At 37.0% G+C, this 24,521-nt stretch overlaps 1 protein-coding gene across 1 annotated transcript in view; it reads right to left on the bottom strand.

The window, feature by feature from the left end:
* Window positions 1-24,521, bottom strand: part of FBXL4 (F-box and leucine rich repeat protein 4) — a 79,415-nt gene that overhangs the window by 43,142 nt on the left and 11,752 nt on the right. The window contains exons 2-5 of the mRNA XM_027602465.1: window positions 20,044-20,160; window positions 18,806-19,389; window positions 9,748-10,093; window positions 1,249-1,493 (exon numbers count right to left, since the gene is read on the bottom strand). Coding sequence (XP_027458266.1) covers window positions 1,249-1,493; window positions 9,748-10,093; window positions 18,806-19,317 — 1,103 coding nt within the window. The 5' untranslated portion in view covers window positions 19,318-19,389; window positions 20,044-20,160. The remainder of the gene's footprint in view (window positions 1-1,248; window positions 1,494-9,747; window positions 10,094-18,805; window positions 19,390-20,043; window positions 20,161-24,521) is intronic.

Genomic DNA, 24,521 nt, shown 5'->3' with positions numbered 1-24,521 from the left:
CCTTAGATATCTCCTAAGCAAATTTACATAACAGAAAATATTTTGTACACACAGCAAGTTATAAAAAAAATCTTTATACTCTCTGACCCACAATACCATAATGTTTTATGTAAGATCTCCTTTCCCTGGCTCTATTTTTGGCGGGAAAGAAAGGAACTCAGTGCACCCAGGGTTTCAACATGTGCTATAAGCCATTACTGCTTGTGTTTATTTTTTTACTTTGTTGCATAAACTATCAATATTGGCACTATGAACACAGTTACTCTCCCAAATATTATTATTTCATCCGAATTTTATGGCATCAAATATTTATTTCTGGAACTGCATCTTTATTTTTATAGTCTAGTCAAGGGAAAACAAGGCTCAATATACAAATTTCTAATTCATAAACCACTGTTCAAGAATGTATCCACTGATACATGTGTGAAGAAAAAGCTGTTGTTCATTTTTAACTTCTAAAAACCGAACAGAAGATTATGCATTAATCAAAAATAACAGGTAATTTCCCCAGTTTCTACTCCTCCATTATTTAACTTAATGAAATGATGGGATTATACTGTAACGTACAATGAGAATAACCCTCATCAAGGTTAAGAGAAAAACACCTGTTTGTATCATAAGCAAAATTAATATGGCATTACTAAATGAATATGCACTTGTGCAAGCTTTCAAAATGTTTAACAGGTGACATTTAATAGTAAGAAAACGAAATGCTTAAATAGAAAGGAGCAGAAACACCTGGGCAGGTCTGCAAGTGTGGTCGCCTACTTAGCATGCAATTGCATTTTCAACATAATTAGTTTAAATGAGCTTCTAAATTTGGGTGATGTATTGCACATGTAATTAAGATTTAATTAAAAATGTTCTATAATAAATTGTTTTCCATTTCTGACAAATCACATTAGAGAGGTGGATTTTGATTTGGAAATAGTTTTTAAAATGTGTTAATCATCTGTGTTGAAAATATGAGAAAAAAAAGGAGGTATGCCGAAAGTTACTTGGGATTTACAAAATTGGAGGGAAAGGGCAGAGTTTTGTTTCATATTGTTGTGAAGTTTAGCTGAAGAGGATGGTGAAACTCACTCATTTTGATAAGTAGAAGCATTCTGAACGTGACGAGACACAAAATGGGTTTCTTTTTTATTTCTGTAAAGTATACAGTAGATACTTTCAAACTGTTCCTATGCAAACGACTCAACAGTAAGTACTGTGTGCCGGTAAATGAGCGCAGCGAGGCTTGGTACTAACCTGCTAAATCCCGCCACAGAGATGAAGCCCCTATTGCCAGTCCAAGATAAATTAAGCCACTGAACAAGGGTGCAGCGAGGCTGCAGAAATTCCAGAGAGATATCATTTAGTTTTGCCCAGTACGGCTGCAGATTGAGATGGATGTATTGTAGAGGATCACAGCAATGCTGGTTCAGTAGTTTGCAAGTCTGGGCTAATCTACACAGGTCTGGTAGTGTAAGATGATTCAGAATCAGCTGAATGAGCTACATCAAACAGATTGAAAAACAGTATCACTTAAGTATATTGTCCAGTCTAATACAGAACAATAGTGTCACGTATTTCATAACAATATTTTCACATATGACATCAAGACTCCACAGCATTACTCAAATCAGAAGAAACCATACTTACATAAGACAATATATATTACATTTCAAAATTGTTTCAAGTATACTCGGCTCATGTCGACTACTCATTTTTTTTCACAGTACAAACATCTATTTTGGTAATCTGTTGAATAATAGTTTCTCCTAGACTCAACATTTACTGAACATCTACTACACCTCAAACATGGTGAAAGATGAAGAGTTGCCATCTTCAGAGTTTTGCAGAGTCCAGTGGGAACTGGTAAGTACAATGACATGTTTTAATAGCTTTGAAAGACAGGAGCAGGGGCTGCTCTGGAAGATACAGGCCTAACCTCAAAGGGAGAGTGTAATTGTACCAGGAAGGCTCAGCTTTAAAGGGTGAGAGGCAAACTAAGTGAAAGACTAGTTAGTGGTTAAGGACTGGGTTACGAGGAGCCTCACAGAGGAGCGTGAATTTATTCCGAAAGCAATAAGGAGTCCTGAAGGGCTTTACACTGCAGAATGACATGGTCAGATTTGCATTTGGAAAGCTCATGGCAAGGGGTACTCCTCATGGCAGGGAGGCAGGGAGGAAAACCAGCCCAGGAGCTGCTACAGAATTCCTGGAGGAAGGAGAAAACAAGGGCCTACTGGCAGTGATGATGTAGCAAACATATACAAAAAGTATTAAAGAGGAGGAATCCAAAAGATTTTTTTAATCTCTAATTAAAATAGTTTCCTTGAACTAGCCCAAGATTTTTTTTCCTTGACTATGAGCAGTTTGGGGCTTCTAAACTAATTTTTCTAGAACTACTGTTAAATAGCCTGTTCTGGACCAAGAAACAAAGAAAAAAAAAAGATCAAATATTTGCTAAATGGTAAAAATCTTTAGATGAGACAGAATATTGAGTTTCTTGCTTAATGCAGCATATTTGTCTAGCTGCACTTTTTGTTTTGCAAATATACCCTTTAAACTTAAATGATGTTCTTCAATTTATTTGACTACGTAAGCCCAATATTCACTTCAGGACAGAATTTCACTGTTTTAGGCCAAAAACTTACAAAATAGTGACAACGTAATTTTTAAAATAAGCTTAAAGGGTACATAAAATATGAGCATTGCTGACTAATACATAGATTGTGTTCAGTAAGGCTTGGGGTATTTTTGCTCTTTATTTTTAAGACTGATCTGGACTTTAAAAACTATTAAAGGTGTCTGACATAAAAAATTGGGAACGATAAGGAAATTAAAAATTATCCTAAAATCCCATCATCCCAATAACATGTAAACTGCTGACATGTAAAATATTATACAAACAACAAAAGAAAATTGGGGTAAAACATTAGAAAACTCAAACACTGAAGAAAGGTAGAAAATGAATAGTTTCTATCATCAAATCTAACGAACCCTCTCCCTACTGGTAAGCCCTTACGTTTTTCTGATCTCTTCCAATAATTATGTACAAAATTCCATTTTGGATTTGCACTAAGAGAATGATACTATATACACTGTTCTTATACCTTGCTTTTCTCATTTAATGATGTATCTTATAGGCACCTCTTTATCTGCACATAGAAATCCACCCCATTCCTTTTTTATAGATGTGGCATACTGTCCAACTGATTTCTCACTGACATAATTCCTGTTTTAATACTGCAATAATGTTGTGTGTGTGCATGTATGTATATCTTGGCAAACTTTGCAAACATACCTAAGGGTAAATTTCATGCTTTTAAGTTTTGACATAAGCACAAAACTGCCCTTCAGAGTGTTTGCATCGATTTACTACAGTGTAAAAAAGTACCCATTCAGGGGCACCTGGGTGGCTCAGTTGGTTGGGTGACCCACTCTTGGTTTTGGCATAGGTCATGCTCTCATGGGTTGTAGGATCGAGCCCTGCATCGGGCTCTGTGCTCAGAGGGGAGTCTGCTTGAGATTCTTTCCCTCTGCCCTTCCTCTCACAAATACTCTCTCTTTCAAATAATTTTTTTAAAAAGATTTTATTTGACACAGACAGAGAAAGAGAGGACAAGCAGGGGGAGCAGGAAAGGGAGAAGCAGGCCCCCTGCTGAGCAGGGAGCCTGATGCGGGGCTTGATCCCAGGACCCTGAGATCACGACCTGAGCCGAAGGCAGATGTTTGACTGAGCCACCCAGGTGCCCCAATAATTTTTTTAAAGTACCCATTCACTTATGTCCTAGACAGCGCTGTTATCAATAAATTTCATCATTCTGAAAGCAGAAAAAGAAACAAAAACAAAAACAGTATGGCACTGTTGTTTTGTATTGCTGTTCTTTTTTTAACTACAGAAATGTAACCCTTTGCCAAGGGAGTTGCCAGTATTTCTGTTCTGTTGGTCTGTTTCTGGACTCTATTCTGTTCCATTTATTTACCCATTATTTCTCTCGTATCAATAGACCTCTGAGTCAAATGAGTTTTGTTCTGATTTATTTAGAGTTTATGCATTGGAATGCACTGGATTGTTTGGCTGCAAATGAGAATCTATCTTCATTGTTGATGCACAAATATCATTCCCATAGCTTCAGAATATGCTTTATTATCTGGTGGGACTAGTGCTCCCTCTATCACTCTTCTTTTCCAGAATTTTCCTGAGTATTTTCATGTTTTTTCAGGTAAACTTTCCAATTAAAAAACAATTAAAAAATTCTGTATTTTAATTGGGACTTCACTGAATACACAGATTAAGAAAAGCTGACACCTTTACTTTATTGTGTCTTCTTAGGCAAGGGCATGGTACGATTTATCATTTAATGATCTTTCATGTTCCTAGAGTTCCTAAAGCTATTGATTTTTGTCTATTAACTTTGTGACCTGCCAACTTATTGTTCCTAATAGTTTGTCTATTTTCCTAAGAATTCTAGTACATAATCATATCATCTGCAAATGATGATGATTTTATAGCCTCCTTTCCAAAAATTATGCCTTTTCCTTCTCATATTTCCAGCATTGGCTAGTGTTTCTAGAATAATGTTAAGTAACACTGTTGTCTTGTTCCTGGCTTTAATTTAAATGTGAGCCACAAATGTGGCACATATGTAATTTTTAAAGTAAATACCTTTTTTTAAAAAAGTCAAAAGACTGCAGTTAATAATACTGTATTGTACACCTGAAAGTTACTAAGAGTAAATCTTAAGCATTTTCAACACAAACATAAAAAAAAAAAAAAAAGCTATACGAGGTGATGTATGTGTCACTTATCTCGATCTTGGAAATCATTCTGCAATGTATATGTATATGAAATCATCAGGGGCGCCTGGGTGGCTCAGTGGGTTAAGTGTCTGCCTTCGGCTCAGGTCATGATCCCAGCATCCTGGGATCAAGCCCCTCATCGGGCTCCCTGCTGAGTGGGGAGCCTGCTTCTCCCTCTCCCTCTGCCTGCCTGTCTGCCTACTTATGATCTCTCTCTAATAAATAAATAAAATCTTTAAAAAAAAAAGAAATCATGTTGTACACTTTAAATATATACAATTATATTTTTCAATTATTCCTTAATGAAGTTAAAAATAAAGGCAAAAGAACAATGATATTAATTTTAATATACTTTATTTAATAATATATTAAAAATGATTTCAACTTGCAATCAACATAAAACTACTGAGATATTTTTTCTTTTTCTTGTATGAAGTCTTTGAAATCCTGTACTTTATACTTTCAACACATTTTAATTCAGACTAGCCATATTTCAAGTGCTCAATAGTACATGTGGCTAGTGGCTACCACATTGGAGAAAGAATTTCTAGTGTTTGATAACTAAATGTGATGTTAGCTTTTGGCTAATAGTATTTGGTAGTAAACAATAACTATCAAGAAGCTTAACAAGGTACATGTATTTTTTTAATGGCGATGGATAACAGATTTGGATATCTATCCAGCTGTCATTTGTCAACCAATTTTATGTATCCACTAAGATGGCATAGGATTTTTCTCCTTTTGACCTAGTACTGTGGTATAATAATTCTCTAATACCAAAAACAATTCTCTAATAGCAAAACACCCTTGAATTCCAGGAATGCGTCCTGAATGATTTTGTTGTATTATCTTTTAAAATAATTATATTTACTCTACTGTATTTGTTTACAGAAGTAAAACTGGACTGTAGTCTTTTTATGTGCTACCATGTTACCCTGGCTTCAAAGCTTTCCTTTTTCTTTAAGCCATGGAAGAGTTTAAATAATATAGGATTTATCTGTTTCTTAAATGTTTGAAAGAACCTATGAGAGCCATCTGGGCTTGGCAACAGTAGGATCTTAAATATTTGTAGAATGAATTAAAAATCTGTTGTTTTAACTACAATATTAAAAATCATATCAGGAGAATTTTTAAGCAGTTAGTGCAAGAAGGCATTAAAAATTAAATATATCCCTGTATCAGAGGATCAGTAATTCACTTTTTCCAGATGATTTGTAATTTAAATAACACCCAGCAATTTCTGGCATCGTTCCAAACAAAAGACACCAATGTTAAAAGATGTGTATTTTGTGTGAAAACATTCTATGATACTTAATATTACATTTTAAGCAAATGTCAAAATAGAAAAATAGCGAAAAGTCAGAGACCATGACATTGACATGTGAAAAAGCACTTTTGGATTTTGATTAAATGAGAGATGACAGACAGTTTCAGGCCTACAAGACAATATCCATTAATCATTACATATTTAGTATCTATTACAACGTGTTTTTATATTTGGGGTATCCTAGCATGAAGTACCATTTGATACTACAGCGAGTGTAGGATGTGATGGTGGGGAGGACTCCCCAAACAGAATTGATCTACCTGCCCTCAAAACCCACTCTACTCATAACACAATTATCTTCAACTATGAAAACACTGTCATTTGACACATTTCTATACGGGTTTTTTTTTTTTTCCACTTTAAATAATTTGGATTATCTTAAAATAATTTGGGTAACTTTTTTTAAGTTTCTCTTTTTTAGTCACTGAGAGATCATTCAGTGTTCTCTCTCTCTGCATGGTGCTTGGCTTTCATCAGGCCTAGGCCGTGTCCTCACACTACAGACTCTGTCTCCCAGTTTCTTCCCCATGCCTCTGTGGTACTGGTCAAACCCCTTACCTGTACTGGAAGCCTTCCCTCTCTGCGTTCCTTCAGCACAGAAACATGCTGAAATCTCTCCCAGCCTGCATCACAGATAGAAGTCTTCCTACTCTGCCGCTCCCTCTACCATTCACTTGTCTTTTCTCCTTTTAGAAGTTAGAACAGATAATTCCTATAATTCATACTCTCCCTCATTTTGATATGCCTTTTTTGAGTGCCACACAAAGGGGTGAAGTGTTAGGCAAGATGACAAAGTAGTATTCATTACTGGTGAACAGTCTTCTCCATGTTACAGCCCATAAAGAGAATATATTCACAGAAATATTTTTCTGCTTATACTCAAAGTAAACAGTTTTTGTCTCTGCTTCTCTCACCCTCCTTCATGCCTTAACCAAACATGGCAAGGTCTTCTCATTCTTCACCTATGTTCATGGCTCCACTAAACCGTTAAGTGTAAAGGATTATTAAAGATCTCCCAGCAACCAAAACCTGTGGGTACTTGTAATTTAGCTCTCTGCAGCAATGTGGCTATGTCCTTTTTTATGTTTTCTATGCCTATTGCTTTGCTTTTAAGACTCTCATCTTCATCTCAAGTGCCTTTTCTGACGGGTCTTCCTCTATGGGACTCCTAGATGTTAATATTCCCAGAATTCTGCTCTTGGCCCTTGATTCACACTCGATAGACTTTCCCGTTAATTTTATCTACCAAGTGCCCCTCACCTCTTTCAAGTAGACTCACTCAAATATAAACTCAGACCTTCCTCTTGCATTTCAAACTGAAATACTAACTGCCTACTGTCCTCAACCAGTTGAGATGCTTTGGTGAATCACAGGCACCTCAAAGTCAGCACATCCTTCCTACCTTCACCCACTGTTTTATGATTAATGGCATGTCCATCCACCTAGTCATTTCGATCAGAAACCTGAAAGTCTCTCTGATGGTCTGCTTCATCTAGAGATGAACATTTACTTGTTCCTTTCAATTTCTACCCTCTGAGCTCTGAGAATATTTCTCTTACTCATCTCCTTTCCAAATCTTCCAATATCCAGGCTTCATCATTTCTTGCCTCAATTACAGCAGTAATTTCCTAACTGGTGTCCCTGACTCCCACCCTGACCTCCTCTTGGTCTACTCTTCATTTGCCAGCAGAGTAATCTAAGACAGAAATCTCATTTTCTTATTCTCATTTTTTAGATAAATTAAATAAAACCTTCAGTGTTTCCCCACTGACTACAGAAAAGGTTCACAATCTTTTTAATACCACGACACATACGAAAGACAAAATTTACATGAAGGCCAAAAACCTGGGCAATTATTCTTTTGTACGCATGTACAAAAATGCCTGCATATTATGGGTCATTCCTGGAATGTTAGCTATTCCACACCTTTCCCTCCCACTCAAAAAAGCATTATGAAGAATACAAGAGAGTACAAGAAAGTGAGTGTGAAACTATTATAGGTATATCATCTCTAATTTTTTACCACAAGGTATTTATATAAAGTCTCAAGTATCTAGGACTTTGCCCCGATTAATTTTGCTGGGTACTGAAGAAACACAGCACCCTGAGGAACACTGGCTGAAGGGATAAAACGCAAATCTCTCAGTAAACCCACAAGCCCTCTCGGATGCAGGCTGCGCACTGCCAATGCCAGGATGTCCCAATCACTGTCATCTCCACGAACGGGGTGCTGCAGAGTTAGGCACCGAGGCTGTTCTGAGCCTCCACCCAGCTTCATCTCTTACAGCCTCTGCTATCCAATCCTCTCCCAGTCACCCTCTCCCAGTCACCCTGGAAGACCAGAGTTCCCAAACAGGTCACACAGTTTCACTTCCTCTCACCTCTGTACATTCTCTTCCTCCTGCCTGAAGTTCCCCTCAGTTAGTCATCTGAATGTTCTGTGTCAGCCTTTTCTCAGGTCTGGATAAAATTCAAAAACTGCTCAAAATATATTTGTTGAATTTAAATCTCTATTTTGTAGTTTTAGGAAATGCGTCAGAATCAAAGAAGTGATTTCCTTTCCTCCTGATGAACTGCTCCCACTGTCAAGAGGACAGATGCTCCTTGAAGCCCTGGGGAACAACGCTGTCAGGATCATATCCTCCTCTTTCCCCAACTCAACTCTTCCTTCGCCTTTCCTCAGTCCTCCCAACCAAGAGCCAGAAGTTCCCATCCAATCTGTGAAGCTTTCTTTCTATAACACAAGACCTGACCGAGATGGCTGGGTGGGACCCTGGTCCCATGGCTTACTGACTAAATTACCTTGAATCCTTAACTTCATCTTTATGTGCCAACTTGAGCTACTTCACAGGATGTATGACAGCATTTTAACTGCAAAATGTTGTACGGGCATTGTGGTGACCGTTAGGCCTTCAAGAGGCCATCTTACTGTTCTCTGCAAGTTAAGCTACTTGTGTTATTACAATGAAACCTAAAATACCCAACAAGTTGGAAGGGGATAGTCTAAACTGGCTGAAATTTGTTTATAAATTTTTCTTGAAAAGATTTGGTTATATTATTCTTAACCCCACATAGCAGTGGTCAGTCTTACTAATACTCTAATGCAAGACAAAAGTGGTAAGATTACTTAACATAATTTTGTCTTGTTTTTTCAGAATCGAAATACAGTCAACCCTTGAACAACAGCAAGGGTTAAGGGCGTCATCCCCCTCCACAGTTGAAAATCCATGTATAACTTCTGACTCCCCAAAAAGTCAACTATTAAGAGCCTACTGTTGACTTAAGCCTTACAGCTAACTTAAACAGTCGAGTATCACATTTTGTATATTATATGTACTATGTACTATATATTCTTTCAATGACATAAGCTAGAGGAGAGAAAATGTTAAGAAAATCCTAAGGAAAATGCATTTACAGTATTACACTGTAAAAAAAAATAAGTCTATGTATAAGTGGACCCACACAGTTCAAACCCGTGTTGTTCAAACGTTAACTACACATAATACATGAGATTATGTACACTTTACCAATGCTTCTATTTCTCTGATACCTAGCAAAATAAACATTAATACCCAAACATTTAAAAATTAGAGTGTTATGTCCAATACTGCTACTGATTATCTTTGGCTTACCTCATAAGGCAGTTTATCAAAATATCCATTATTTGGCCCTTCCCTGAGGGCAGTACTACTAAACTTTTTGTTAAGACTGTCCATTCCACAACCATCCGTTTCTTCATAGTCGTCATCTTCTAGATCATTCATGTCAATAAGTGAAGTCTTGAGAGAAAGCACTGGCTTGTCCTTCGTACCATGTAACACGACTGCATCTAATTCAGTGTAATAATCCAGAAGAGAACTATTTACTTCCAGCCGTATGAGGTTTGTGGGAAAATTTATCTGCTTAATACAAGGTTTAAATTGGCGAGCCTGGGAAGCATTCACCTTCGTCGGTCTCTCTGACCAAAGAATCTCCCATCTGCCAAAGAAAGAGATTTACCTATAATACACTTTAGAATGAGATTTACTGTTACCTTAATGTTATGGCCCCATGCCCAACATGTTACAGCGTGATGCACAAAGATATTAAATAAGGTGAACAGAATCAAACACAAGTATTATTTCCAGTACATAAATAAATACACTAAATGTCATAGACCTTGAAATATTTGTACTACTTAAATTATTCTTATAATTTCCTAGAAAGTCCTTTCTGGCAAATTTCACATTGGTCAGTTAGAAACTGGCACAGCTGGAGCTACATGAGGAACACCATTCGGTCCTACAGAAAAAGGAAACCCAAAGTCAGAATAAGGCATACAGGATGAATAAAGCTCTGCTGTGTGCCTGTCCTAAACCAACTGTGGAAACTACACTGAGCATCTTGTCACACCAGGGTCTCCTTTTCCAACTTTTCCATTTCTGTTACTGGCATCATACAAACTCAAAACTTTCGTTATCTCTGATTTTCTTTTATCTGGTCATTAAGTTTTGTCAAATTTTTCATGAAACTGTCGCTTTTATATGCTCTTCCTCTGAATTCCTATTATTCTCCTCTTTTAGTCATCTGTGTATGTTCCATATCTAGCAAGTATCTAACACATACCAGGTAAATAACATTTTCTCCTACTCCTCCAAAATGAACCCCCACCCCTTTCCAGCCAGATTAATCATTACCTTCTGGATAATAAACTCATTTCTACCTTTGTGTCTTTGCTCACATTGTCTCCCCACAACGAAATGTCCAACCTGCAATTATATGCCCATCTATTCTTCAAGGTCCAACTCACCTGCCATCTCTTCATATAAGTCTCCTTATAAAACTATTTTCCAAAATTATTTAAAGATTTTCCATAATGTAGCATCATTAGATATATAATATTCTCACATATGTGTTATAAGTAACCATTTCTAATACTCTTTCCAAATATATCAGAGAAAATTACAGACAAAAAATACTTCAGTAAACATCTTTCCATTTCTAGTTATTTAGTTAGAATTTTTTAAATACAGATTTTATGTCAAAAACTAAGCATTTTTAAGTCTCTCAATACATACTACACACTGCTTTCAAAGAAGCTTATGCCAACAGCATATAAGAATGACTACTGAGGGGCATCTGCCTGGGTGGCGCAGTCGATTAAGCCTACGACTCTTGATTTCGGCTCAGGTCATGATCTCAGGGTCATGAGACTGAGCCCCGTGTCCAGCTTCACCCTCAGCATGGAGTCTGCTTGAGATATTCTCTCTCCCTCTGCCCCTCCCCCGCCCCCTGCAGCAGGCACGCACGCTCTCTCCCTCTCTCTAAAATAACAAATTCATAAATCTTTTTTAAAAAAAGAATGACTAAAGTTTTATTTATTTTTAAAAATAATCTGTAATTTCATGGTAAGCCCAATCTCCATAGAACATAATTTATAATTCACTGATTATTAATCACACTTAAAATGTTTTCATAAACTGATGAATCATATGAGGTTTTTTCTAATATACTGTCAGTTCATTTCCTTGGCCCAGTGACCTATTAAGATTTAAGTAAAAACTGATTACAGCAAGGCATTTAGGAAACTGAGATAGACAAAAGAGTGAGGCAAAACTATAGAAGTCATCAACATGCAGGTACCCTAGCGGCCTTTAGGCCAAGATAGCAGCAAGAAGGGCATAGAGCACCAACTTGGAAGCATAAGGCAGAAGCTCATGAGGATTATAGTAAACGTATCACTAACCATTATAATAGGAACTTTTGCAGTTACTAGACCCTTTATAATCACCTCATATTTGCTACTCTTGCTGATTCTCTCCTGAAAATTAGGAATAAAACCCATCAAACATAAAGAGCCTATGAGACAATTAGGAATAAAACCCATCAAACATAAAAAGCCTATGAGACAACACGAAAGTCAGAATGGAGAGATCAGTCCCACTCTCTAACCAACCTTGGGAGACTAGGGAAAAGTTCTTACTAAGGAGTACAGCAAGTTGTGGCAGGTTCAAAGAGTGAAGGAAAGCAGGCTGGGCATCTTGCTTTTCCTGTAACAAGGCAGTAAAGCCCACCTGGAATGCCAGGCTAGACCTAAGTAACCCTAGAGCTTAACTGCAAAAATCTTGAAGGTTCCTAACAAAAGAATTGATTTGAACACTCTAATGTAAACCTACACAGTTAAACAGAGCTAGCCATACAGGTACAAGGTACTGAAGTATGAGTCATTTAAAACCATGTTGGTGGGAAAATGCATTCCTAATTTTGGACAGTATATTTCCAAGAATCATGAGGCAAATGGTTTTACTATTTATAAATAGTAAACTCTTACTGTATGTTGCCACAGTAAAATGACATCAGACGATGTTAGAGGAACGTCTAGTGTCTAGGAAACAGGGACTGCACAGGACCCTGTGAAATAACTGCCTGTACTGGGTCACAACACATGTGGTCTAACCCTATCTATTTTATGATTTAGCTTCAGTGAGTTTTTATGAGACTTAACAGAAACACTGAAAATGTGATGTAGAAATCACCTCTGCCAGGTCCTTTGCAAAAAATAAATACACAACTAACACATGTTCTTCATGTACAGTTTGAACTGCATTATAATGCAAATTACATTATAAATCTACAAACATAAGTTTAAAGAAAAGCTCTGACTAGAGCAGAAATATTCTATTTTAATAAGGTATTAATCCACTAAAGTCCTCCCTACTTACCTTGCAGAATGGACAAAGTTAGACGTTGCTTTAAATTGACTTCCTTAACCTTTCTTGTATATTTAAACATATCAGGATTAATGCTATTTTAGCAACATTTTTGCTTCTTCTATGTAGCATGAATATTATATATTTACTTACACATATATCTTAAGTTGTAAATATGATGGCATACTTAAAGAAAAACATCAATATCATCAGTTTTTAGAAATATTTTAAAATGTCTAAATATAAAAAACTTACATGTATCTAAATTAGTTATTCATATTTTACTTTTTCTTGATAACCTAAAAAGTAACAAAAATTATTTTATAGGTCTGTGGCCATCTGAATTAAACTAACATTAACTATAAGACCAGTACAAATTGATCCTGAGGGGTCTGCATTAAAGTGAATTTTTATTTAAAATTTCCTAATAGAACTAGAATATATTATTTCACAGTTAGAGAAAGGTATCTATTTTATCCAACAAGAGAACATGCCAATATTATTTTATTCTGGAAAACTAAAGCCAGAATCTTAAAACCTAGTCAGTGAAAACAAGCAAGCAAATACAAACAAATGTACATGTGCACACATGTTGGCGCATGCGCACACACATGCGCGCGCACACACGCACACACACACTTTCTGTGAGACAGCTCCAACTCTTTTAATCCTCTTGACCCAGGGCAGTGTTAAGGAGAGTAAACTGCTTTAAGTCATGCCCTCTGTGGTCTGTACATTTATCTGTTTACTATATGTGCTCACACACTGTATATATGTATGGGACAAGTCTGACCAACTCCAACGTCCTATGTAAGTATTTAAATCTACAGTATCACATATGAAAAATCAGCTTGGAGTTCCATTCTGGCTGTGCTTAGAGCCCTTAATTCTGAAATGGTAACCAACAGTATTCTCTTCATCAGCCCACTTATTTCCCTTTCTGTTGATTATACTGAATGCTTACTATGTGTCCAGTTCTTAGAAACAAATCCCTCTCTGTGATGTTGATCTGTTGCTTCCCCATTGAGAAAGTCTCTCTAGGGCACCCCAGAAGCAACTGGGAAACAGAGAAAGAGAGATGTTCACCAATGGAAACCAGAGAAACAAGTTTTCCAGCATATTTAGGTTGGACCCTGGCACATGGATGCAAAAAGCTTTCCTAGAACCAAAATTTCTCCTGGTTAGTAAGCATATCTAGCAGCCAGCACAAAGAAAGTTCTCTTGCCAACACTGTTCCATTCCATCAACTGAAAGTAAAGGGATAGAAGAGGAACACCAACAAGAATAAAAGAAAACTATTTAGATAGTGTACCTACTCACTCCTTGCCTCCCAGCCCATCCCTGATTGGAACTAACTAGCATGTGCTTTAACAAAATCATGCTTCTTGGCCTACAAAGTCAGGACCAGACAATGACCAATTCGTGAAACTGTTGCTTAAGCAACTTCCTTTGGCAGCAAATTCTCTCTGTGACAGCCACTGTCTTTCTCCCTTTCTTAACTTCAGTATTATGTAAGTGTTTTTATTTTATTTTTTTAAAGATTATTTATTTATTTATTTGACAGAGAGAGAGAGAGAGAGAGACAGCGAGAGAGGGAACACAAGCAGGGGGAGTGGGAGAGGGAGAAGCAGGCTTCCCGCAGAGCAGGGAGCCCAATGTGGGGCTCGATCCCAGGACCCTGGGACCATGACCTGAGCCGAAGGCAGATGCTTAATGACTAAGCCACCCAGGCGTCCCTAATTAAGTGTTTTTAATGCTCAGAAAAACCCACTAAATTTTATCCCCAAATAACTTTATTGCAATCGGTTTCTTTAACATGACCTCAATTTGTCATTTTCTTTCTCCTCTTTTCCTGTCTCTTTTTTCCAATGTGTAACCCTGTGCTAGCCTATCTTCTGACTCTTACACAAGCATCCATTAAGATCTTATCCTCAGGACTGGGACACTGGATACCACCTGTTTTCTTTTCTCTGAATCGGGCACTAGACAAGAAGTAAGAAGACCTTGAGATCTTATAGAACTACCTGTAACTTGTCTACTTCACTTGCTCAACAACAAAAAAAACGCAACCAGAAAAAAAGGGGAAAGATTGCTTTTTAAATTTTGAATGTTCTGGGACTACAAGTCCATTTCCTGCAAACAAATTCCTGAGCCACTCCAACTCACTCTCTTGCTTGCTAACTCTTAAGGTGGGCATAAAACCACGTGCTCAATTAAAATAATAGGCAGTACAGTCCAGGGGTTCCCAAACAAGAGCATGTGATGGAGATTTCCATGACTAAATGTGAAAAATAAGGAATGTATTGTTATACATAAAAATATGCACACATATACATGTAAAATCGCCAGCCATTCTTCAAGATTCTGATCATGCCAATTTCCCAGTATAAACTGAGGTTTCTTGTATAAAGTGATAAATGATGTTAGTATTTCACGGGTTTGTCTTTTTAGGTGTACTTATTTAGCAAAGTAAATAATGTGACAACCTGTATCAGTTCTCTAATGTTTATTATCATTATTATTATGTTTCCTAGTTTATGACAGCCAACGTTCCCTACCTGTACTCCACTTAGACCTCCTGGGCAGTTCTGTGGGCCCACTCTCCACACCTCCCAGCTTTGCTGCTAAGGGCTTCCCCCTGCAGCCTTCTTCAGAGAACCACTTGGGCTCCTAGAGCCTCTTTATCCAGACGGTAGCACGTGCCTGGAAGATTTCCATTCCCCTTCCCACTCTCCTCACCCACAGTCCAAGACAGACGGGTGCAGGATTGTAAGAGCCCGGTTCCCTGACAACTTTTCCTCCAGGCTGACTGCGACTTCTTAGGAAAGTGCATCCTTGCCTGACTTCTTCCCTTCCCCACAGTGTTCTCTCCACTCTCTTAGTGCCTCCTCCAGGAGCCCTTCCATGGCACATCATCTGCGTAACAACAGTCTTCTCAAGGTCTGCTTCTGGGACGTTGGGTCCAAGAGCCTGTGATTCCCAAAGTCTGGAAACCACTAGTCTAGATCTTGAGAATGGCACTTCCACGCCTGTGGTCCTTCGCTTGCTTGTTCTCCACACTTTTTCACTTCTTTAAACACCAAGACCTCACCTCATGACTTCACCTTTGCAGCATGCTGTTCTCTCTCCACCTTTCCCATCCAAACTAAAGCTTCACTCAACTTTTGGGTCTCAGTAAAGTCACTTCCTCAGGGAAGACCTCTCTGAGCCCCAAAGACTAGGTTTGCCCTCCACCACCACACGTTCCCTGTGATCTCACGTTCTTCTTCCAGGCTGGCCTGTAAAACACTCAAAGAACAAGAGCCATGTTCATCTGGTTCTTTGTTTTGTTCCCAGCAGTGAACTGGCAGAGAGGGTGTTCAATGTTTCCAACTGTTTAAAGAAATTCACCAAAATGTTAACAGTTACTGAATCTGGGGAGAGTTGTGAGGTATTTTTTTTTCTTCCCTGTGTATTTTCTTTCTTGATACCTTAAAACAAGTTTTTTTAAACAATGAAACATCTACTGATTTCATAATCAGTAAAATTTAAAAGGTCCTTTTTTTATCCTACAATAATATGTATTGGTTAGATCCTTTTTCTCTTAAAATTTAATGGTATTTTCTGTGGAATAAAGCTAAAAGTCAGTTAAGCAAATTAGAGATACATTTGTAAATAAAGGTGCCACTTTAATCACAACCATATACTACAACTCTCAGCTAGGAACCCAAGAGCATGATTCATATTCGAAATCAGTTATGCACACATTATGGTTTAGATTAAAGATATTACATGTTTCATAGATCTCACTCCCAAATTTATCTAGCTTTTCAGGGAAAAAGTACATAACCTTGTAGGAAAGAGACAAAGAATGACAGAATCCAAAAAAAACAATTCTCACATAAAGGATCCTGCCCAAGGTACTTTTTCTCTCAGAAAAAAATTAAACAAATCTGTATATTAAAGGATGCTAGTTTTCTTTTATAAAAAATAGATTCATTAATAATATTATTCATGATGAATTATCAAGGTCATTCTGAAAAGAACAAAGATCATCGCGGCAGTATCCAGCTTGAGCTGAGCTGTACTCTGCATTTGTTTCCTGACACTGGGGAGGAGTTTTGAGGGGACAAGGGCCCTCAAGGAAGCAGTGTGTCAGGTGGCTAAGTGATCCTTGTCCCCACTCCTTCTCCAGTGGCAGCTGGGGACTGACAGTTTAATAGGTGCCCAAAAACTGCTCTGGGGTTAGAATAAGCTCAAAAGGGCAGGGCTTTTTGTCTACTTGGTTCATTGTTCACTGCTATATCCCCAGTATCCAAATCAATGCTTAGCACATGGAAGACACACATATATTTAATGAATGAATTAGCAAAGTGATAGAAAGATCACTGATATCAACAAGTAATAGAAAAATGAGAAAATAATATGATTAGATAGTTCAAGGAGAAGGAAACATAAATGGCTCTCAAACATGAAAGCCTATACAACCTCAGAGACAATAAAAGTATTTTAACTTAAGGTTTACATGAGATAACATTTTCACCTACCAAAATGACAAAAATATTAAAATTTATTAACACACTCTGTAGCTCACATGAGGCTTGGACAAAACATGTATGCATATACAATGCTAGCAGGAATATAAATAAGCAGAGCCTCTTTGAAGAGAAATTTGGCACTATCTATCAAAATTGCAAATGCATAAACCCCTTGGCCTGGCAATTCTTTTGGGATCTTAACCCACAGACATACTTGCACATATGTAAAATGATTTATGACAAGGTTATTCATTGCATTAATGTTCATAATAGCAAAAGCATGGAAAAACTAAGTACCCATCAAAAGGTGACTGGTCAGTAAGTTGGAATACATATACACTGTGCATTACTTGCAACCACAGAAAAGAATGAGGAACCTCTTTTTGTACTTATATGAAAAGATACAGTATATACTACTAAACGAAACAAGGTATAGGGCGACGTGAATAGTAGTACACTTATTTTTTGTGTATAAAGAAAATAAAAATACATTTGTATTTGTTTATATCTGCATAAAGAAACTGAAAAGAAATAAGTGGATAAAAGTGATTTCTTTGAAGATGGGTGGGTCTTAGGCACATGGAGAACAGAGTATATGCAAGACTGCATTATGTACTTTTTAGATTATTGAACTATGTGAATACATTACCAGGTCAATAATTATATTTTTTAAAAAAGAGGAGGCTGAACTACAAAAAGAGGAGGCTGAACTACAAAAAGAGAGAGAGAGACAGTGGCACTACTATGCAAATTGATGTAAGTAAATAGGCTTTTAGAAAGAATGCACGAATTTCTCAAAGCAACATTTGTTTTTAAAAGAATATGCTTGTTACAAAGACATTCCCCTAACATTAAAGCTAATCCCCTAAGTACCCCTCCTAAAGTATCACTATAGATCTACTTTGAGTTACTCACTGTGTGTAAAAGCAGTAACGTGACGCTTGTTTGAAAATATGTTACAGGTCATATCTCCTACTAACTTCTCAGATTGGCCCACATCCCAATTAACTGAAATCACGCTTTTTGTTTATAGTAATTTGTGATGCACAAATCTCACGATCTATGAATATTACGGTATAAGGTGTTACATGTATAATGAATGTATTACAGCTTTAAATATGTGATTTTTCTCTCCCTATCAGAAAACTAAAGAAAATTTTAAAAATCCAATTTGTTCAAATTACTTAGAATAAGAAAAGACCTCCAATATTAAAACAAACATAACCTTGGGCGCCTGGGTGGCTCAGTTGGTTAAGCAACTGCCTTCAGCTCAGGTCATGATCCTGGAGTCCCGGGATCGAGTCCCACATCAGGCTCCCTGCTCTGCGGGGAGTCTGCTTCTCCCTCTGACCCTCTTCCCTCTCGTGCTCTCTATCTCTCATTCTCTCTCTCTCAAATAAATAATAAAATAAAATCTTTAAAAAAAAAAAAAACAAACATAACCTTTCAGCCATATAATTTGGTCATTAAAAAATGAGCCTTACCTTACTTCAGCTGGTGGAATTGGTGAATAGGGATTTGCCGAACAAGCCAGAATTCTAATGACTGCTCCAGGATGATAGGTTTCCAGAACATGAACGGCGGTCGGATACACCTGTTGTTCAAAACTAAGTTCCACGTAGTCTTGGCTTTGAAAATTAGGCGGTGTCCTCTTGAATGGCAAAGAAGCGCTAGGACACTGATCCCACCATATTCCATAAGTTCGAAATACAGCTGTCTGAGTGAAGTCACCAGAACTTGGAAATACATTTGGTACACCTGCCAAATTCCACATGGTATAGGACATACTGTTTTCACTTCCATAATGGGAACTGAAATCCACTACTTCTTTGGCATACTGGACCACCTCTGCATTGAGAGGGGAAGTCTGGCTGTTTGATTCTATAGTTCTACGGCTGTTCATCATTTCTCCTCTTGTAGCTGTCCTGGCTTGGCGCCGAAGGCATATATAATAAAACATGGTCAGAACTGTTAACATGGGAAAGACTGGTGACATCTAGGTGTGAATTATGAAGCTTTAAAAGGTCAGGTGTCCTCAGTAAGACGCATGAACTCTTTGAAGGATGTTCTAAAAAAATGAATGGCTTAGTAAAGTAAAAATAATTCAAATATACAGAAAAATGCATGGATAAGGTAATAATTAGGCTTTCCCCCCAATGTAATTTCCCAGAATGAAACTGAAAAACCAAAATTCACTGTAAGTGTAAATCTCTGGTATAACTTATCGAATGAATTTTTAAGAAACCTATATATTGATAATGTACACAATTTTAAGCTATATGGGAAGCAAAACTGATACTATAAGGCAATGGAAAGTACATGATCCAAAAAACCCTATTTTATACAAAATTATAACTATCTTTCAAAAAATACTAAAGTCCTTGAACTTCTAAAATGAAAATTATTTAAAATATCTAGCAAAACACTAAAACACTGCTTTAAATCCAAAAGAACTTTAAGGCATTTTATAATTTCACATTTTAACAAATGATTCCCTATTGTTAATTATTACTCACCTCCAAACATGCTAAGTACAGATTTCACATTATGGGAATATAGTTTTGTGGAGCTGATAGTTAATCCAGACCAACTAAATTAACTGCCTTACACATCACAGATCACCAGACAGTGTTTAATTTATAACTCTTAGCAGTATTTGTTAGGGCAGGCCATGGCTGACTGGCATCTGGTTTGCTGCCAGATACTCTTAGAAATCACTCACCCCAGAGAGAATGGTCACAGGATACACACAGGAAATGCAAAAGTTGGCATTCATCCATGTGGCCTGAAAATTGCATGCTGATTTCAGGTTCAAATGTTGAAATGTGACATTCTTTACCTATGTAAGACAACAGTTTTAGAAGATCTTTTTATTTCCAACTTAGGAAGTCAAGTATCTCAAAAAGATTATAGATCATCTTTTAGATAAACAGACAAACATAGATAAATAGCTACCTATTAAGTAGAACTTTCAAACTGAACAGGTCACGTATTTCTGTTTTGTGGACAAATCTAAATAATATAATTTTAAAATTTCAATACAGAATGTAATAAAAATGTAATAATGACCCCTTTTTATATAAACAACACAAACCTATAGCTATGGGTCCAAGTATGTGGGTAGACATATATTATGGGGACCACACAGTATTTTTTATCTCGTTTTATTTTTATTTTTTAAAAAAATTTCTAAATATAGTTGACACTCAATTTTACATTAGGTTCAGGTGTACAACATAGTGATTTAACATCTCTACATGTTATGCTGTGCTCACCACAAGCGTAGCTACCATCTGTCACCATACAACACCATTACAGTATCATTGACTGTACTCCCTGTGCTGTGCCTTTTATTCCCACGACTTATTCATTCTATAACTAGAGGCCTGTATCTCTCACTCCTCACCCATTTTGCCTATTCCCCACCCCCTTTTCCTCTGGCAACTATCAGTGTTCTCTGTATTTATAGGTTTGATTCTTTTTTATTCATTTTGTTTTTTAGATTCCACATATAATGAAATCATAAGGTATTTGTCTTTCTCTAATTTCAATTAGCATAATGGCCTCTAGGTCCATCCATGTTGTCGCCACACGTAGCAAGATCTCATCCTTTTTTATGACCATATAATATTCCTCTGTGTGTGTGTGTGTGTGTGTGTGTGTGTGTGTGTATGTGTGTGTTTACATCTTTATCTATTCATCTATACACTTAGGTTGCTTCCATATCTTGGCTACTGTAAATAATGCTGCAAAGAACATAGAGGAGGGTATCTTTTTGTGTTAGTGTTTCTGTTTTCTTTGGGTAAATACCCAGTAGGGGAATTATTAGATCATATGGTATTTCTATTTTTAATTTTTTGAGGAACCTCCATACTGTTTTCGACAGTGGCTGCACCAATTAGATTTCCACCACCAGTGCACGGGGTTTCTTTTTCCCCACATCCTCACCAACACTTGTTATTTCTTGTCTTTTTGATTTTAGCCATTCTGACAGGTGTCAGGTGATATCTCATTGTGGTTTTGATTTGCATTTCTCTGATGATTAGTGATGTTGAGCATCTTTTCATGTGTCTATTGGCCATCTGTATGTCTTCTTCAGAAAAATGTCTATTCATGTCCTCTGCCCATTTTTTATCAGACTGTTTCTTGAAGGCAGGATCTAGCCAAAGATCTTCATTTCTCAAAGTACTCAGTACATGGTAGGCACAAAATATCTGACATGTTGACAGAAAGGTGATGAACAAACAAAAAATACTACAAAAGTCCAAAATAATTTAAGATTATACAACAGCATTCTTGTGCCTCTTAATCCCAGCCAGATTCAAACACACTGAAAGGCTTGACAAAATATAACCAGTAAAACAGTAAATAAAGAACTGAGCTTGAAACAAGCGAGGAAAATCCACAGTTGTGGGAAACAGACGAAAGAGAGCAGGAGCTGAAGCTAATACAACTCCTAGAACCAGGTACAGGCCTTAATCGTTATAAGGGGACTTTCTAATACCCATAGAGAGAGGTTATTTCAAGCCACAGGTCATATGTGGAAAGATCTTCATAAAGCCAAAAATAAGGAAAGATCATCCTATCTGTTAAAATCAGAAATATGAAAACTCACTAGCTAGGAAGCCTAAGGAGACATGACCTCAATTTGGGTAATGGGGAAAAGTTGCCAAGGGAAATCAGAACCCTATTAGGTGTACATTATGCATAGAGCAAGGGCCTAAATTCACACTACTTTCATGAGTTAGAATCTCTACCCCATACCCAAGCCAAAAAAATTTAAAAAGATAAAGTAGCTCTGAACTGGTAAACTTTAGAACCTGGTAGGGGCAGATGTGAAACCTCTTTGAAGAGATACTTCCATGACACATGACACAGGACAGACTATAAACCCTTACTAAAGATACATCACAGTAAAGACAGACTCCAAGAGAAAATGAACCACAATGAAGTTCAGTCAGTAGGCAGGCTCACTAAATGGAGGAACTTGCACCCCAAGAACAAGAAATAATAGAAAAATCTGAACAAGACATTTTTCTAGAGGAGAGTAATAAAACATGTATTAAAATAACTAAGGTGTTTCTGCAGCACACATTCCTAGAGCTGATGTACCATGAATCAACAAATCAGATTCACCTCAGGAAATATAACACCAAGTGCTAAAGTATAGGTCATGTTATTAATGTGGGAAAATATTCCATTGCATATATGGACCACATCTTCATTATCCATTCGTCTGTTGAAGGGCATCTCAGCTCCGTCCACAGTTTGGCTATTGCGAACATGGCTGCTATGAACACTGGGATGCATATGGCCCTTCTTTTCATTACATCTGTTTCTTTGGGGTAAATAGCCAGGAGTGCTCAGCCATCAGAAAGGATGAGTACCTAACTTTTACATCAACATGGATGGGACTGGGGGAGATTATGCTGAGTGAAATAAGTCAAGCAGAGAAAGTCAATTATCATATGGTTTCACTTATTTGAAGAACATAAGGAATAGCAGGGAGGACATTAGGAGAAGGAAGGGAAACATGAAGGGGGAGGAATCGGAGGGAGAGACGAACCATGAGAGACTATGGACTCTGAGAAACAAACAGGGTTTTAGAGAGGAGGGCGTGGGGGGATGGGTTAGCCTGGTGATGGGTATTAAGGAGGGCATGTACTGCATGGAGCACTGGGTGTTATACGAAAACAATGGATCGTGGATCACCGCGTCAAAAACTAATGATGTACTGTATGGTGACTAACATAACATAATAAAATAAAATTTAAAATAAATAAATAAATGCGGGAAAAAATAATTATCTAGTCTATCACTTCTTTATTCAAATATTTCACCTACCACAATATAAATCTGTTGCAAAATAAAAAATACAACTGCACAAATCTCAAATCTTTAATGCCAAAATTTAAAATGATATAGCTCTTTTACCATATACACTTTATTTCAAAATAGGCCCCCAGGTATATTAACAGGGGTAATTGCCCAAAGAATTTACTTGGTCCTTCTCTTTCTTAAAAGAATAAAATAAATTGCAAAGATGAAATTTAGGAAATAAAGAACAATTTATAAGTATCCAACTCAACTGACAGACAATTAGAAGACTCTGCATGTTTTATTCCTGGAAACCTTCAAAAAAAGGACAGAATTCCATCTGCCAAAGTGGACAGATGAGTTTGGCTATATAATCTTTTTTTTTTAAGATTTATTTATTTATTTGAGAGAGACAGAGGCCGGAGGGGCATGGCACGCAGGGGAGTGGCAGAGGGAGAGGGAGAAAGTCTCAAGCCGACTCTGAGTAAAGCGCAGAACTGGAAACAAGCGACAATCCCACGACCCTGAGATCATGACCAGAACTGACCAGAAGAGAAACCAAGAATTGGAAGTTCAACTGACTGCACCACCGAGGTGCCCCTGGCTGTATAATCTTTGGACATCACTTCTCACTCCACAATCTATACAAACTGCCTCAAATAAGCTTCTTTCACTTTCTTTATAAAACTGCTTTTACCAGAAAGTAAAAATTTTATAAAACCAAGGAAATATCTGCAACATAAGATACAATCATTCACCTGAACTTTCATGATCATTCTTGCCATAAAGATCGAGACAAACCGTGAAAGTCAATTCTATTTCACACACCAAGCCACAAACTTCCTGTTTCCCAGCTAGCTTTTACTATTATAGATTATGGGATAATATCAAAAGCAGCAAGAATGCCATATGAGCAATATCATCTTTAAGCTGCATTAAAGTTAAATTTTACACTGAAGCAACATATGTAAAAGTGAGTTATAAACTGTAAATGTATGTATTATATATTCAAACTTCTGAACAGGAGAAGAGAAATGTAAATGGATGCTTTATTTTTCCAACTATGAATAACAATAATCGTTATTTTTGTAAGATAAAGCTAAAAATGACAAGTTTCTGAAAGAAGGAAAAGCAGTGTACATACAGTACACTGAAAAAGCAAATATATTTACTCTTTTCCAGCAATACTATTCAGAAAAACATAATAAAATTAAAACCTGTTTTTGAAAATAAACAAGGCATAGAAATAAAAAAGGAAGTGTGCAACCAATTGTTAACACCCTTTATTGATTATAAACTCCTTTCCAATCAACTGATGACACTATAAAAGTGTTTGGGGGGGTGCAGAAGAACATATGGAGAAGAAAGGATAGCTCCCTTTAC

The sequence above is a fragment of the Zalophus californianus genome, chromosome 7 (assembly GCF_009762305.2).
Source record: "Zalophus californianus isolate mZalCal1 chromosome 7, mZalCal1.pri.v2, whole genome shotgun sequence".
NCBI lineage: Eukaryota > Metazoa > Chordata > Mammalia > Carnivora > Otariidae > Zalophus > Zalophus californianus.
Note: the sequence above shows the minus strand (reverse complement) of the source record. Positions and strands in the feature narration are given on the sequence as shown.